General features: G+C 37.4%; 1 protein-coding gene across 3 annotated transcripts in view; it reads right to left on the reverse strand.

Moving 5' to 3' along the window:
• The window catches only part of unc5db (unc-5 netrin receptor Db), an 83,147-nt gene that overhangs the window by 42,846 nt on the left and 21,562 nt on the right, over positions 1–18,739 (reverse strand). For all 3 annotated transcript variants that reach the window (XR_013300272.1, XM_077600694.1, XM_077600693.1), the window contains exon 2: positions 2,655–2,870. Coding sequence is in view for 2 of the 3 variants with exons in the window: in XM_077600694.1 (XP_077456820.1) it covers positions 2,655–2,870 (216 nt within the window). In the remaining variant the exon portion in view is untranslated. The remainder of the gene's footprint in view (positions 1–2,654; positions 2,871–18,739) is intronic.

An 18,739-nucleotide genomic window follows, 5' to 3' on the forward strand; every position in this document is an offset into this window, starting at 1 on the left:
GATAGAGCCACGTGGAAGCTGATTTTTTCTCACACTCCCAAGTTGGAGTTGATCATAACAATTAAGGAGAGTTCCAGGAGAGGTGTCACATATGAATGACAGCTGAGTGGGAGGAGGTCAGTGTAAACCCAGCACATTGGGGATCAGTCGGCTTTCCCACTTGCTGTCCCGCTGAGCCTCTCTAAGTAAGTGAGACATGGATGGTTTTACGATAACCCTGCTAGGAACTGTCCAAAAAATGACCAAAAAAATAGGATGGAATTTATTCCAGTGGGAAAATGTTCATGTATTTTATCTTGTTTATCTATGTGACATGAAACATCTGCAATTTGACACAAATCTGTAAAGGTGCAGTAATCGGGCTCTATCTGTGTGTATTTTCCTGATTATCATCACAAGGGTGGCTGGGGTGCAGGAGCCTATCCCTGTCAATTGTGGGCAGGAGGCGGGGAACACCCCGAATCGGTTGCCAGACAATCGCAAGACACGCTGAGAGAAATAACCCTTCACGCTAACACTCACTCTTCTTGTGAAAGAGTAATATTCCTGTTTATATATATTGCACCTATTGGTTTATTTGAGATAATGTCACTTATTTGAGATGGACGGTTCAGTGAAAATGTAAATCACAAATAATTTGTTTATTGGGCAGTGCATCACTATCATCATTTGTAAAAAAGCATTGTGGCTTATATATGTGATTTAATTTTCCTTTCACCTCACATTTCATATTGGAACCAGTTTTAATTGGATGAAGACACATTAAAATGGATGAATGAAGCATATTTCAGTTTCAAATAGACATTCAAATTATTCTTTAGACTCCAGCAGGGTATTATTATAATAATACTGCGGGCTTGCTGGGCATCAAGCCTAGAGACTAAATGAAAGTTTAATGATTATTAGTTTTATCCTCTGCATATCTCCGCTAAGTTAGCTCACAATTTGCGGGCAGCTAAAATCTCAACTAAATTGTATTCACGCTGCATAAAGGGAAAATCAAATTGATGTTATATTAGATCAGTTACATTTTAGAGGATAAATCAATTTCTACAGGTTTCATATGATGCCTTGAAAGAGGGTTGTGGAGGGCTTTGAGTTTTTTTTTCTTGAACACAAAAATGCTTTGCAAAACAAGAAAAAAGCCACATTTTCATTTGTGCTTTTCTATTTATAAAAGCATTTGTACTATTCACTTTGCCTGTCACTTTTAGAACACGGTAGCATTCTTTTGGTTAAAAATATATAATTACAGGATTGTACAATATTCATATTTCAAGGTCATTGTCAGTTTATCAGTAGTCAGTGAGTCATCAGGCTAGTTGGTAAATAACAGATGCTATCAGGTGTTGGTGGTTGCATTGAGGCCCACTGTTAAAATCAATAACATTCCAATTGTTCACTGATCCCCACCTCTGATTAGCTGGAAAAATCCAATACGCAATGTTGCTGACGGGTATTAAGTTAGAACAAAGCATTGGACTGAAAACTATCCTTATCTTTGGTCTTATGTTTTCTACTGATATAAGGCGAGCTGATGCCAAACAGATACTACATGGTGAGGACATCCCCTGGCTGCCTAAATTTTTAGTCCGCTTGGACATGCTGATAAAGGAATCTCCAACAACATCACTGCGCCGCATGCACTTAAGTGTTTTCTTGGCAGGTTTAGATTAAGGAATGTATCATTTTTCATCTCAACTCTATGGTGAGAATATTCAGAATAGGTCAAGATTAGAGAAGCACAGTCGATTAATGCATTATATGCATTCGATGAAGACATCATTTCATTGTGACATAAGACATGCAAAATGAATGTTTTTTTCAATTATTGTGATTCTGCAATATAATCAAAAGTATTACACATACATTATTATACATACTGTTTAGTCTCTAGATTTAACTTTTACTTGAACACCAGTTTGCCTTTGTCAACACTGCAGTCACACGCTGGAATTATAGTTTAGGTTCCCCCACATTTAAATGAGAGAGTGTAAGATTCACATTTACTACGATCAGGCTTACAACAATTTCACACCACAACAAACACAGAGCAAGAAACCTTCAACCTTCAGATGCAATTAAGCTACTTTCATGTGGAGCGAACTTCATGAGTACCAGACAGAGGGCTTCCTCACAGCTTCCAAACAGAGAACAAACTTACCTCAGGGCTTAACATCTGAATTAATTTAGTTGTTTCACTGCTTCCTACACCCTTTTAAAACATCATTTTATTTGGATAGATTGCGGGTAGTAGAGTAAAAATTGTGCTACAGAAACATTGATTCACTTTGGTGTTGTTTAGGTATGAACGTATACTCATGTATATTTTATCTTTTGTTCCAATATCATAATAAATAAATAAATACCAGAAATTGCTACACAAGGCCTCAGTCAAGGTGTTTCAGATGAACACAATTACATTCATCATAATCTCATGATATCCCTACAGCTGTAGGTAAAAAAAAGATTCTAACTAATAATATATATTTTTGCACAGTAATATATTTGAGTCAAAGCATTTCCTGGTTAGTATTTAAAATGTGTTGCAAGTATGTGTTTAGCGGGAAATGTTCTCTTTCCAACTTGTATTGTGCAGTCCCAGTCAGGGGTACGGGGGTTGTAATGAAATCACACAGCTCAATCTTACTTACCAGTGTTGAGGTCCTTATACTCATGGGAGAAGTGATCATTCTGATGAACCCATTCTCCATTGCATTTAAAGAAAATCTGCAAGGCAGGTGTGGCTCGACAGCGCAGTTTAATGGGATTGCTCTTGACGATGTATGCATCCTCTGGCTCCTGAATGAAGTGCGGCAGGGTGCCCTGTACTGCGGGTTGGGCACCTGGCAGAACATCCCCCGTAGCACCTGCAAGTAAACGCCTCAGTTGTTAGGATAATCGACTTAAGGAGAATGGATACCTGTAACGACATACTGGAAACAATCAAATGTAAAAATAGGCTGTTTGCCAAATAGACTATACTTTACATTTCCTCATAGTGTGATCGTATCTACCCTGTTTTAATCATCAAATAGCTTTTTCGTGGTGAAAATACTTTAATGACCACATAAAATGGTACTTGTCAGAAGTAACATTTCCCCAAACAATTGTAAAGTTTAAATGCATCCAATTGACGTCACATACCTATTTCAATAGCAAGCAAAATATTTTTGGCAGTATATCAGAATATATCTCTGTGTGCGTATATAAATATAAACCACTTGAAAACAGCTCCAGCGAAGCCCTTCAATGGCATAAACAACCTTGAAAGTGATTATGTCTCACCACGGAATCCAATTGTGACCTTTAAAATCAAATTGACCTCCTCACCATCTCTCAGTCAATGTTGTCCTTGAGAGCTAGCGCAGCAAAAACAAGGTGACAGATAGAATCTTAGGACCAAATGGCAGCTGAGGTTGACATTTCAGTAGTTACCGCACCTCTTAGCTCAACACATTTGCAAAACTACACTTGATACACATTCAAATATTTCTCAGCAACATGTACTGCACACTAAATGTGTAAAACACAACAAATAAGTGCTTCCAAAAGTGCTTATTAGATTCTAAATTTTAGTAACTGATAGAGAAAAATAACTAATGAAAAAACATTAACAGTCTGTAATTTGGAGTCCATAAGTTGGATATTAGCTTTTTTCCCTTGGAGAAATAAAAAGGTCTGATAAAAATTAAATATTACAGAATTTAGATATTACCCTAGGTGATTTTGCAAAGAAAAAATGTTTTGTCCAGTTGGTGCATTTGCAATCAGAGCTACACTATTATACATGTACTAATCCGGTAAAGGATTGGGATAATTTCCTAAAACCAGACAGAGACAGTAAGACTTTTATGGTCAAATGCAGTACTCAGCTCTTGAACAAGAGTTGTTCGGATGTCTGCTATAAATCTAAGACTTCGGGTCCTTGCGATGTGCTGAGGTGTGGTCAAATACTCTATCACACTGATTAAAAAAAAGAAAGGGGGTGCTGTTATGGACAGATAATTTTTCAGCAGAAATGGCTGAACTAGATTAAAGAACACTCTTAAATGATCTTTTCAAAAAATAGGAATTTAGCCCATAATTACATACTGCTGAAACACCCCGATTAGATTTTTTCTTTTCATTTAAATTACTATCCAACTAAATATTACTTTAATTCCCTGTATGTATATATATATATATATATATATATATATATATATATATATATATATATATATATATATATATATATATATATATATATATATATATATATATATATATATATATATATATATATATATATATATATATATATATATATATATATATATATATATATATATATATATATATATATATATATATCTACGAGCTTGTGCACATGGATGATACTTGAATGGGTTTCAAGGAAAAAAGCAGTGTGAACAGTCACCAAAAAAAGATCAGATAAGACAAGAGATTAAATGTGTGCATTCAAACCTGGGATCTGCACGTAGTCTAAGGGAAGTGTCCAGGGTCATGATGCTATACATTTTATGGGCAGGCAGCAGGCGAAGAATACAGAAAGTAGGCAATGTGGAGGTGAGGGCAGGCACATGTACTCACTTCGCCAAGATCCATATTGCTCAATGAGTCGTAAAAGACTTTCAATGCATTGAAATTTGATCCTGACAGCTACGTTATCTAATTTTGTAGCACTTCACATGATGGCATATATCCAGATGGCTTGATGGCATATGGAGCTTATAAATTCTACATAATCAAGTATAATGCTTGTCATTAAACTGAACCCCATTCAATCCATCTAGGTAGATATGCATTGTTACGACTGAAATCACTATAATAAAAATTTGATTAAGTATTCCATTTTAAACCTTTAATGAAAAACATGTCAGGCATCATCTAAGTGAGAAGTAATTTCATAATTCAATAGTTTATAGTTTGATAGGTGTTTCCTTTATTTTAACACCTTTATTTCCTTTTCCATCATTTCATCCCCTCCAGGAAATTACATTTTGTAATCGGCAATTCAAATTCATAACATGGTAACACGATGCATATCAATGTTATTGTAAAGAAGGTTGTTCCTGACTGCATTGTTGACAAAAAATGTTCTATCATTTGAAATTACCATATTTTTGTAATTATTTGAGTTTGTATAGCATCAATTATTTTTTGTTTAATAATCAAGTTTACAGATTAAATTGGAAAAATGAAAAAAAACCTACTTCAATTATTTTTAAATGAGGAAGGGTCTTTGCTTGTAGTATTAAATTAGTTTTGTGTTGTGACTACATTTGCTGTCCGTCTGAGGCTACATATTACATACAATTCCCTGACACCATCACCAAAACAAAGCAAAGACGTTAATTATTCGCAACTGCTTCTTTTATTGTCATCACAAATCCATTAGGGCTCCGTGTAAAGTGAAATTATTCCTCCCTCGATGAATTGTGATACATTTTAAGCAGTCCAGCTATTGTTGGATTAATAGCATGAAAACACATTTTCCCAGTGTGTTTTCATTGCACAATTAACAAATGGCTTTTGTGATGAAAGGCAAAACAGGTGTGACATCGCCAAGCCCCCACTGCACATTCTGCCCTTTTCTCCGGATTGAACAACAACTATTGATGCACCGCGTCCTGTCACATTCAAATGTAGAGGATAATTGGAACAAGGTGGCAAAGTACGCTCCATAAACCAGCAATGTCCTCTTGGCTGCTTGGATACTCATAAATATCACTCTTAATGAAGGAAGAGATTGTGGCACCAATAACTCACTTATTTCCTCATTACACTGATTAATTTTAACACTGGCCCTAAAATGCTCCCCTACCCTATCAAGCTCAAGTCGAAGGTTTCCACCTGACTTAACACAGGAGTGCATGCAGTCGACCTGCAGCTGATGAATGCACCATGTTTAAATCTGCATACAAGCGACATAGCAAGTGGCTGACAACGCCTAGAGTCAGGGGACCACGTAGAAACAAAACTGATTCGAATCAAGTCATTTATCATGTTAGGACAACATAGGCTTAGCCGGTACTTATTTTAGCGATGGATTGTGCACTCTGAGCTTTCAAGAAATATCTCTGGAATTTATTGTGATGGCAGGGTTCACTTAAGGTATCATTTTTACCAAATATCAGTAAGATGTGAGTCAGTGAATGAGTGAAAAAAATGGGAAAAAATTACTTTGTTGCATTAGCAACACTCAAGGACTACTAATTAAATAAAGCTTCTCTGGTATTGTTGTTCAAATTTTTAGGAGAAGAAATGGAAATTTCTGTCAGAAGCACATTTATCACCAATAAATGTAGAATAGTCTAAGATGTTAAGAAACAGGCTTGCTCTGCTGTTTAGTCAATTTTTAGATTGATTTATGCTCAAGGTAAAATGTTTTGTCTATTTCCTATTAACATTCTATCTTGTGTTTCAACTTCCAAGATGTGTCGAGGTTGACAAAAAAAAAGAATAAATAATAATGGACATTTTATTTATTCAGGATTAAGATGCCCTTTGGAATATGAAGTCAGTAAAGGTGCCAACATCCATGAAGTCAATGAAGTGAGTAACCAACTGGCACTAAAATGCATCCAAAGCAATCACATTGAGATTGAGAACGGGTTAGAGCATCACTTGCTTTCAAACTCTTAGCAAAAACAGACACTGGTCAAGCTTTTGAAAATTTTAGTTGATGGCACAATACTCCTTATCTAACCACTCTCTCCAATGGTCCTGGCCATTACTATTTCATAGAGCTGCCAACAGCCGTAGTCCTTTAAAACCACACATTCCTCCTCTCAAATCCACAAAACCACAAGGGATAACTCATGGATTTTTTACTGGAGCTGAAATAGGCTGAAGGCAAGGATGGGGAGCATCAGCAGTATGAGTATTGGCTTTACATGATGAGCACCCTTTCAGCATTTCAGCAGGACTCCACCGTATTTGAAAGGCAGAGTCAGGAGATGTCAGACTAATCCTTGACACTGAAGTAGAGAGAGCAGCTGAGCGAAAGTGCAGCAAAAGGCTCTGTACACCATCGGCCTCTCAGTGAACCCCAGAATATACCTGAGGCAGACAGATGAAGCTCTGAATAATAATCACACAACACACACACAACCTGTACTATTTTTTTTGACAATCACTGCAAAATACACACACGTTTACGAACGGGTTTAAAAGTAAATCCAGTTCTGTATTTCAGTGTCTGATGTCTGACATTCCATCGTCCAATTTAAATGGTTCTATAGTAGTTTTGCAGTAACTCCAAATACCTTTTCTCGATAAAAAGGTTGCATTTACTTTTAAATTATTGCTTTTTTAACAAACCGTTTTTTTAAATGCTAGATAGATGGAAAATGGCCATCCAATCGCAGGGCACAAGGAGACAAACAAAAATTCACGCTCACACTCATAACTAGGAGCAATTTAGAGTGTCCAATCACCCTACCATGCATGTCTTTGGAAAGTGGTAGGAAACCGAAGTACCCAGAGAAAACCCACGCAGACCCAGGGAGAACATGCAAACTCCACACAGGTGGACTGACCTGGATTTGAACCCAGGTCTTGTTTTTTATTGTCTTTATGTGCTGATGATATGGCAGGGACACCGCAGTGTTCCAAAAAAGGAAAGGGTAGTCTGTAATTTTCATGAACAAGGTTAAACTAAAAATTGTGTTTGTGTGTCATTCAAACTGCTGTTTCTATATGATCAAGCAATATATAGCTGAAAATGCTATTGTTTGAGAAACACTTTTAACCATTGGCCTGGTGATGAGGGGTCAAGGCTCATTGGATTACAGGAGGTTGACATACTGTGTACAATTTTGTAATACGATATTGGCAAGCAATATTCTAACTCGCCAAATCGGCACTGCAGTTAAGCCTCTTACATGGACTGTGATCAATTCTAAAAGGTTGAGCGGTATGGGAAGCAATTACACGGGGCATCTGTCCGTTGTGGCGGGGCTGCAGTTTGAGAGCTGGGCTCCCCAGTGATTACAGAGCAGAGATCTAGAACTGTGTCAGTTATAGGTTGTTTCTGTGAGATCTTCTTGTTACTGCTGAAGCCCCAGCAGCCTTACAGGGCTGATTGACAAAGACAGCATCTGACAGCTATTGACAAGCTGCTGTACTTCCCACAAAGGGCAAACGAGAGAGGGTAATTAAAGAAGAATTCCCAATTTGTCAACTCAGAGTTACCCTATTTTTCCTAAGTATCTTCATACTCACATTAGTTAGTGTTTTCTATTATATTTTCTACTTTGGTATGTATGTTCAAATGAATGTGGATAAATGTTGAAAATGGGTAAGTTAATTTAACTTGTTATATGTGAAGGGCTCGTGTTCTTAACATGCCTCTTTTTTTAAGAGAATGGTTTAATAGCCCACCTAATTTCATTTTGTGATTTGTACAATGACAATTGAAGTTTCAGTTATATTAGATCTATTCTATTCGGTTTATTTTTGGACATTCTATAGCCATTTGTTATTGGGTCTGCAGTCTGCAAGTCCATGTCAATCATGTTCAACTGGTGTAAAAAAAAAAAATCTTCCAATCTTCATGTGTGGAGTTTGCATGTTCCCCCGGTCCAGCTTGGGTTTTCTCTGGTTACTCTGGCTTCCTCCCACACCCCAAAAACAAATAGGATAGGCTGGTTCAACACTCTAAATTAACTGAAGGTATGAGTCTGAATGGTTGTTCATCTCAATGTACCATGTGATTGGCTCTTTTTGGCAAAATTTCTGTCTCCTCCTCAGACAATCTCCACTTCACCTCTGAACATTGATGACAGTAATCATGCTCGTGGGAGTAAAAAAAAAAATCAACACTACAGTTTATAACCTAAAGTGCAATTAGATTTGAGAGGCTCTTAATTGGGACATGGAAGCCTCACTCAGGGCTAGCCTCATGGCCTGTGAATGGGCTGACTGGTTGCATCAGGTTAAACTTGGCCTTTGTTCAACCCCTGCAAGAGAATCCCAGGGCTTTGTCAGTGAGAGTCTAGGCACAACCAATGTGTGTCCCTAGGAAATTTCATTTTAATGTCTCCCTGGGCAGCCATTTCTCAGATGACCGTAAACTGGAAAATTATGAGCACATTTGTTTCACTTTTGGCTTCACATCACTGCAATGATGGACCTGATTTTAACTCGCTATCCATTCTTAAACTGAGATGAATTAAAAGGGCAAAGAAAATGCAATTATGTTCACATTTATGGGAAATATTCAACAGATGACTGCCATTACACACATTTGTAAGTGCTGTAGATGCTGAATATAAAAGAGTCAACGTTAAAAAAAGTGAATTGCTCAGTTTTATTATCCATTGGTAGCTATTATCTTTTGCTCTATGATCTACTTTCTTAAGTCACGGGTGTATGGAGTTTGCAAGCTCACCCAATGCTTTAGCAGCTTAAAATTCCAGAAGCATTTTAGTTTAATTAAACTCTATGCATTGGCATGTGAATTATCAGCTTGTTTGTTTGTCCATTTCAGCCCTGTGGTTGGCGAGCAACAGGCTTGGGGAAGTCAGTTGGCGTAGGCTCCAGCTTAGTGATTCTGGTGAGAATAAGCTTTACAGAAAGATGACGTGTTGTGTTCCTGTTTCTGACTATGTCACAGAACAATTGTTTCTGACTGCTAAAATGTGCTTTAATGACATTGTTCAGAGGAACTGTCTGTTAATGTTCGTAGTTATAATGCATTCCAATGGTTTTGTCAGTGAGCTGCAGACTCATCAGCATTACATTTTGCTCATGCATAAACATGATGTGTCTGCTCGCTTAATCCTCACAGCACTGCTAAATCAATCTGCCCTTTATTAGGCTTCAAGTTGGTGAGTCGGTGTTCTTTGCGGAAATACTGATGACACTGTTTTACATATTACAGCAAAATCCATCTTCATCATCACCATCAGTTTGTATCTCAGTTAAACAACTCACATATTGCTATTGTATCATTCATTTTATTAAAAAATAAACAATTTTAGTTTTAAATTAGGTGTTTGTGGCGAGCTTCTGGAAACAATCGAATTTACATTATGGTTGAATGCACAATGGTTTGACAAGCTGACACATTTGAAGCAAAGGTTTGTGTAAGAAAGGCTTAGCGAACAATCTGCAAGGGCAAAGATACAAAAGTGAGCTGTGTGTAGGTATTTTGGATCTTCACAATAGCACTTATTTTCTTTAAATGAAAAAAAGAGAGATTTATCTACTCACAAAAACATTAAAAGTGTCAGGCAAAAAGTTTTTTTTCTATACGACCCATCTAAAACATGTAGCAGACTAGTGTGAATAAACTCAAAGCAACATAATGCGTTGCATGCAAACTACAAACAAGTGACTTGAAGGGCAAAAGTGAACCCAGAAGAATACACAGCATTCAGGCCTGTGTTATGTTATACTATGAATGAATACCATTCAGAACAGTGCTATGTTTCATCAAGTAATGCAAGATGATCAATGAGAAAAATATTTTCATAAAGATGACAACAGTGTATTTGTCCCGTATGTAATTTGAACATTGCAATGCAATGGTTGTAACAACAAAATGACATAGCTGGGAACCTTAAAACTGAACTCCTCAATTGTGCAAAATGTTGCTTTAGGTATATATATGTAGAAGTGAAAACTTGAATAGTTTGATATTTAAATAAAAATGGACATCCAAACGGGTATACCGTGGCTTTTACCTCAAGAAGCTTAATTGGCGCGATACAAATGACCGATTTTGACCTTCAGAGCAGGCAAACATAACACGTCATACCTGCATAATTTCTTACACGTTCCATTAAAGACCAGAAACTAATTACAAACTCACTCTGAGACAGCTGTAACACCACCTCATTTTGAAACAGAGCCCCGCAGACTTCTACCACAATAACCCACCTCCCCATCTTTTAAATGGGAACGATCCCACTCATTTCTGACTCCTGATGTGAGCAAAGTGCAGTGTAGCTCAGTGGTTGCGAAGTAAATTAAATCTTAAAAGACGACCACCAACCATCAGGAGTTGATTTATGCAGAAGCTAAATGACAGCAGACATACAGAGTCTACAATAGGAATCAGACGGAATGACCTCTAAACCAAAAGTGAAGCAGACCAGAAGAAACTGATTTAACCCTTCATGGTGTAGAGGAACAGAAGCCTTTTTGCCACACAGCTCTCCAGGCTCATACAGGTAAACCACACACCACCTTTACCATTCACTGATACTAGCCTTTTGTCCATTTGTGCTTGTAATAAGCTTTCCAAAATGGCATTAGATTTGAAATCAGAATTTGTTGAGATATGTTTTGTGTTATTTTTTTCTCATGTAAATTTAAAGTCATTTTCATACCATAAAACATAATATTTTACTTCCAAATGCTGTTACATTCCATTTGTATTTGAACATAAAAGAGCAGTGGGCAACCAGAACCTGCCACATAGCATTGTACATTTTGGACCAGATGAGAACTTAATTGAAAGGCCAAACAATGAAGCAAAACGTTATTTTTCGAGTAGACACTTTTATAGTTACTTTTTGTCTCAACTATCGACCTCCAATTTGCACCTTTTGTGTTATGCGTGCTTGGTTAAAATGAGAATTTATCAACTGTTACAGTACAATTAACTTGCTTCAAGTCCATCCTAGAATTTAATTACTGAATTTATTTGATTTCGGAGATCTGTGGCCTACCTATAAAAAAAAACAGCTGGACCTTTTCACACAGCTACTTTTTCCTCACGCTATTGTTTGTGTCACATGAGATCTTTCACAGAGCTTTGGGTAATACAATAATTCAAAGTGGACTGCAAGAAAATGAAGTATGACAATCCAATTCAGGGTGTCACAACAAAGGATATGAATATTTTACTTGTGCAAGGGGGTTGTCCCTCACAATAACGGCTATGATAGAGTTTCTCCCTTCTCCATTTTAGTCAAGTGCTAAATAGGTTCTTGAAATAAAAAGAACCAAAAAGTCACAATTAAGTACAAAAACCATAGTAGCATCACATTCAGTAATACATTACAGCAAAATTAAACAATGACAGACATGAAGAAATAGTATGATTTTAGTCAAGGTTGTCAATATGCCAATCTCTTGCTAATTAGCATTTCATCTTTCATCTGCGAGCTCCATCACACTGATACCTGACAATATAATTTAATTGATTGATGGTATTGCCAGAGGCCCCCGTTATATTTCACATGACACATTATCAAATTGGAGTTTATTGTCTTTGACAGGTGACTGAAATGAATGCCGTTTCAATCCTCTCCATTTCATTACAGATGTAAGAGAGAAAAAAAGCAGGTGTATAATAAACTGAAGATAGCGTTTCACTTGGTCTTAATATCAATTAGTGAGAAACCTTACTACTACGACGTGACACACAATATAAAGTACAACATGATGTGTTGTATATGGGCCACTATGGTGCGTAAAAATGTCTGAATGAAAATTTTATGTAGACAATTTATTATATAACGTGCATACCGGAAAAAAAACCTATCATAGTTACCAACAGTACAAACTGTGCTATGGATAACCGAGTTGTATGTTGTACCAAGCAATGAATCTCTCATATATGAAATAAATGTAAATGATATGCAATGATGAAATATGCAAGGGGAAATATGTGATATAGGCCTCACCGCTTCCATGTTCATTAAAACGAGAATAATTTGAACTTTATTACAATCCATTAGGAGAAGCCTCACATTATAATTTGGTAAAATGAGATCATATCTCGAGAAGGCAGGAGGGGAAAAAGAATTATACAAGATGGTTGATTACAAGGGGGCAGATATTTCATCTGACATCCATGGAAGTAGAGCCGATTCCCTTTGCAAGGGCACAAGCCTTGAAGCATTGTTAGAATGGACTTATTGAATGAGCCATCGCTTTTGAGCACTTTGCTCCTATATAGATTAAAAGGGAAGGAATCAGAAATTCTGAACAAAACTCACTCATGGATTTAATTAAAACCCAAAAGAGGGAATGAGTGACACTACCGACGGGGCCATAGCAATAAATCAATGTTGCATTGGAAAATAGTTTGAAATCCCTCTTTTGCCTTCAATATTCATTGTTTGTTTTCCTCCTTTTATACATCTTGTAATGCAGTCTCCACTAGGACCACAGTCTTTGCACTTTGGATGATAAAAATGTATTTTATTGTTTTCTGTGTGTTAAAAATAGCAATTACTTGACGGGATATACCATATTTTTTGGATTGTAAGACACACTTGATTATAAACCTACCCTATCAAATTCCACAAGAAAAAAATTATTTCTTCATATATAAACTGCGTTCAATTAGAACCCATAGCATTTTGTATTATGGGATATTTATACAATCAGCCACGCACCTTATCAGCCTGTAAAATTACATATATTAGCCAGCTGGACATGCATCCCTTAAAGTAACAGTATTCTTTCATTAGATGGACAGACAAAATGTACCAATATATGTATACTTGTTTCCATCGAAACCAAACTATAAGACAATACAAAAAAAACAGCATATGTATTTTTGCACATGTAAGATGTTTTGTGATTATTTTTCCATAATAGCGAACTGTTACAGTATGAAGGGAGCAGACTGCGAGCACAACTCAAAGGAAAAATGTTGTCACCTGGCAACGGGAATCCACATTTTTCTCTTATATTTCCGTATTCTGTCAAAGCTGAATGTCCAAATTGCTGAAGAGCAACATGATTTAGACTCCGATTTAAAGATAATGATGACTGACAGCTTTCCCCTTTGCTTGGATGGAACGCAATATCAATTTACAATGTTCACTAACAAATGAATGCAGACACAAAATGTTAATTGATATAGTTCAAAGAAACCCTATAGTGCCAATTCAGAGTTTCAGGAATGTGCTTGTTGTTGTTGTTTAGATTCAAGGTCATAACGTCTTTGCAACTATGAGAAACGAGGCATTGTTTCCTTGACAACAGTGGCCACGTTAGTATGTGTTAATATTGCTATTTTTTCCTCATGGGGATGAAAAAAAAAAATTAAATGTAAGGACTGCACAAAAAAATGCACTTTGAATGGTGAGAATAGACAAAGATTTTTGTTCTTGCCATGAGTGCATATTTGTTTCAAACCTCATGGTTTTAGGTTTTAATGTAAATCTTCCCAGACAATGAACAACACTAGCTATTATTATGAAATCAGTATGCATTTTGATTGACAATGGTTCTCATCCTACTTTGAAAAAGTGGTTCTATCGCATTAGTAAAGTCATCCAATTAACAAGCATACATAAGGATGAAAGATTCAGCAGTTAGGGGCACTACACGACAAAGGTAAGATTGAACGTAAAAACTTTACCAGAGAGCCCGATCGTTTACACAGTAATGGCGTTTTGAGGGCCTGAAAATGCAAAAAAAATGAAAGAATGCAAATCTTGACAATGCTCCACCTTGTTGTCTCTGTCTGAACAGTTGTCAATGAGAAAGAGTTTTGTTTGACATCTGACTCTGCAACAGTGGAACAACCGTTCCTAAATGTTGTATAATACTGACATAGATAGGCCTCTAGACTGAGCGGTGTGTGTATATTTTTTTCTATTGGAAAAATCAACATGCAGCAAAGGCCGGGCATTTGGAATGAATTAGGAATGCTGTCTACTTTTGCCCCGTGTTAAACTTGGCAACATGCATCACTTTCATGTCCAAGCTGAATGTGGGTCACACAGCGCTGTGCTTGTGGTCTCTGTGGACTTGCTCTGCATAAATAACAGCACATCAGTAGCTACATCAAACATGGTCACTGTGAAAAACGTTAGTGCAGAATGTTTTGTTTTCTCATTTGTGACAGCAACCCCCGTTTTTTTACTTAAAGTGACATGCGACCAGTTATTTTGGAGAAGAAAAAAAAGATCCCCCTCTATTTAGTTTCCAATTTGTAAATTTCGTTTGTGTCAAGAAATGTGCAATTCTTTTTTACGCAAATCTGATTCAATAAAATCAATCTGAAAGGCTTAGCTATTACTGCTGCAAAGTTACAAATGTTCACTCAAATGAAAATTTCTCTTTACCGATTCAGTTCCCTCATCGGCCATTTAATGCATTGCACTTGCAAAATCCTTTCTACCACTTTCCTTTTTTATAATTTAAAGCACACTTTTGTTTCCTTCTGTATTCCCAACACAAGCTATTGGCTGTACATAATTTTGTTGATATAGAGTACTCAGAGCTACTTTATTATTACTGTTGTAATTTTACTGCCAACATGAGCTCTTATGAAATCAGTGGAATCTACTTATATAAAACTTTTTCTAAGTATTTTTACCATGTATGTAATGTGTGAAACAATTTGCCATCATCAGCAAAGAATCCACGCTGCATAGCATGCAGTGTGCAAGTAGCAGAATCTGAGACAGCTGGGGGTGATTTTTTTTATTTTTTTTATTTATTTCCAGCAGAGTAGATCTGTGATTCTTGAGCTGAAGGAGCTTTACTCTCCCTGGAAATGCTTCGCGCACACACAGCATTGCTGGCAGACTCAAGCCAGAATATAGAGGAAAGGCTTGTCCACTGTGCTAGCAGAATGTTTTGGATTCGGCATATGCAACAGCGTCCTGGCGGGGGTATCAGTCCGATGGGCATTGACTGGCAGCAGAACTCAGCGTGGCTTGCTCGCCCAACGACAGGAAAGGTTTGGCAGATAAGACTGTCTTGATGCTGTCCACGTCAGCGAGCTCAAACATTTTTCTTTTTCTTTAGTTTTTTTTTTAATGCTGCTTTTACCCTGAGTTTTACACGAGTTCAGCCTTGGGGGAGTATTCTTCAGTGAAACACTACTCACACCACGTCAGCGAACTGACAAGCACCAATAGCATGCACTCGCGTGCTCCACAATCATAGAGAAGTAGCGTCAAAAACTTGACGTAATCACTTCGATACCTAATGGCATTAGAGTTGCGAGCAGACAGCTGGTTAGGGAGCAGCACAAGGTGCCTGGAGTGCATTATTAAGTGTAATGAATGTCAGCGCACCGAACCCATCAGACACATCAGGTGCCAATTATAAAGGTGCGCCCTGATTTGGTTGGGAACACAAGGCACCGAGGAGTACCTCATTTGCCCTGACTGACATCTGCCTCATTAGCTTGAAGAAACAAGCTCTGAAAAATAGTGACCATCCAAGCCTCAGTCTCTTGGCACCTCATGGAAGCACAGCATCACGCATTTCCCATTTCGTCATTGTTGAGCTCAATCCTTGCACATTATTGATGAAGTTGAGGTGAATGGAATATTAATGTGCAAAAGTCAGCGTGACATTTGGAGGTGATTAGATACTATTTTGTACCATACTCAGTATTTGGCAGGCCAGTTAATCCATTAGTCAACAGTGAATAGCGCTTCGAATGTTCACGCACAAAGAGGCAAATAAAGCATTCATGAATATCATTGCTTGAGGCAGCCAGAGAAAAAAGTATTGATTTTGGTGGAGTATTCTGAAATAATAGCCACAGATGTGTCAAGGCATTCATCAACCAGTCTCAGCCACCCAAAACCCTCGATGTGGTAAAATGCCAATATGCTGCTCCGTTCTCACAGCTTAATCGGAAATCTTTTCTGGTGTTTGTGGTGGCAGATTGGCAACTTATTGCAAAGAACTGTCAGCCAATAATACACTTTTACACAGACAGTCACATGCACCCAAGTATTCAGGGGGTGGGGGGGTTATCACACAATTTATGGTTGTTGACCTAACCTTCTAAATTTGAAACCATATTTTGAATATGATTGCAATCTTGGGCGGCCCGGTAGGGCGAGTGGTTATCGCGTCGGCCTCACAGCTCTAGGGTCCTGGGTTCAAATCCAGGTCAGGTCCATCTGTGTGGAATTTACATGTTCTCTCCGGGCATGCGTGGGTTTCCTCCGGGTACTCCGGTTTCCTCCCACATTCCAAAGACATGCATGGTAGGCTAATTGGACACTCTAAATTGTGAATGTTGAAAAATCTAGTTTATGCAACTAAAGAGTGGCAAATGCTTTTGTTACAACAAGAAAAATGTAATCAACCACACCAGTTCTTGGTGAACTAGTACAAGGAATCAAAACGTTAACAACGTTAAAACATCTGATCTGCGCTGGTTGGAAGCACACAAAGAAAAAAGACGGGGTATTTCTTGGAATCATGAAATTGTCTTACCGCTATAAAGTGGATTCCCTTGGGACACACTGCAAGGTGTCTTACATTATGTTCTTAGGTTGGTGGCTTTGATTATTAGGCCAGTACATCACAGTGAACAAGTGGAATGACAACAGGGGAAGGTTGACCCAGGAGACGCTTTAGAACTCTATATAGTGAAGTTTGTTTGAGTAAGGATCGGGTTGCATGAAAAGAGCTTGACCTTATCTGCCTGCAGTAATCGCCAGTGCATGTATCGCAAACAGATTGAACCTGTCAAAAACTTGGGATTCGAAATATTATGCATTGCTTGCTTTGTACGGAGAAAAAATGAAAGTGGAAACTGTGATCTTTACCTTAGTTATAGTTTAACATGAAAATTCCTGTGAGGAATATTGCCCCTATCTTGCCTATGGCAAACAAAGTAAAACCATGTTTTAAAATTAAAAGAAGAGATCTTTCAAATATATATAAAAATAAAGTGTTTGAACTGCTGTTTTTAATTTACACAAAGAGGTATATAGCTTTTCTTTTTTTTTTCTTGTCAAGGAAGATTAATGTTCCCCTCCTATCCTCAAAGTAACATATGTCAAAACAGGACGTCTCGAGTTTTTCAAACAAAAACTACTAAATTTAAGATTCATAATCCAAGTCCATCAAATTAGGGAGAAAAAAAATCAGGCTGAACTGATCTACAAAAGAAAAGGGAAAATTGGCAGAACAAATACCCCCCAAAAAAATCAGACATCAACACTATCCTACCTTAAAACAGATGGCACTCGCTTCAGCTTCCATTGTAGATGATACATTCGTTGAAAAGTGTTTGATATGGGGATAAAAATCCTGAATCCAGACAATGGATATCACTTTGTAACCTTAAAGTGAGTCATTAAAAGATTTTTGAATGGTGTGGCCTTTAAAAAGGGATAGATTTTCTTCTGCCAGTTGTCATACCTCCATACTCACTTCCTAAGTGTTGTGTGATGGGGCCTTTGGTGGTCTGCAAACTGTCTCTGCTGCAATTCCAATTACATGATTTTTCTGGCCAGTAGTTTAAGAGACTCAGAAGTCTCCATCTGTCAGACCTACACACTGCCACTGTCATAAAAGTCTTGAGAACCATTCATGGATGGCATTACCACTTCTTGATAACCTCATCCTCTGATAGTTTTCACTGGCTTGATAGGTTATCTGCACTTTAGGGAGGCCACCAATCTTACCGTTTCATGGAAAAGGCATTTACTGTCCCAACACATTCTATCAGTGATGGGCAGTAGTGTTATTTGAAATAGGGATGGCACAACTTAAATTTCTCAGGAGTATGGTTTTAAAGTCAAACTTTATTCCAAGAATTAATGACTAAAAACAGGTGTAAACTAGCATACCAATTCAATTCTGACGTCAAATGGGACGGTCTTATTATTACAGAATTTTATTATGATTCAGTGGCAAGAACAAGAAAATATTGGAACGAGATAAAAATACTCACATAAATTATAAGTACATGAAGTAATTAGCAGCAGGTTAGCAAAGCCAGGAATGAGAATCATGCATGGGGCATGACAACCCCGCGATTAGCTACAAATCAGCT

The sequence above is a fragment of the Stigmatopora argus genome, chromosome 5 (assembly GCF_051989625.1).
Source record: "Stigmatopora argus isolate UIUO_Sarg chromosome 5, RoL_Sarg_1.0, whole genome shotgun sequence".
NCBI lineage: Eukaryota > Metazoa > Chordata > Actinopteri > Syngnathiformes > Syngnathidae > Stigmatopora > Stigmatopora argus.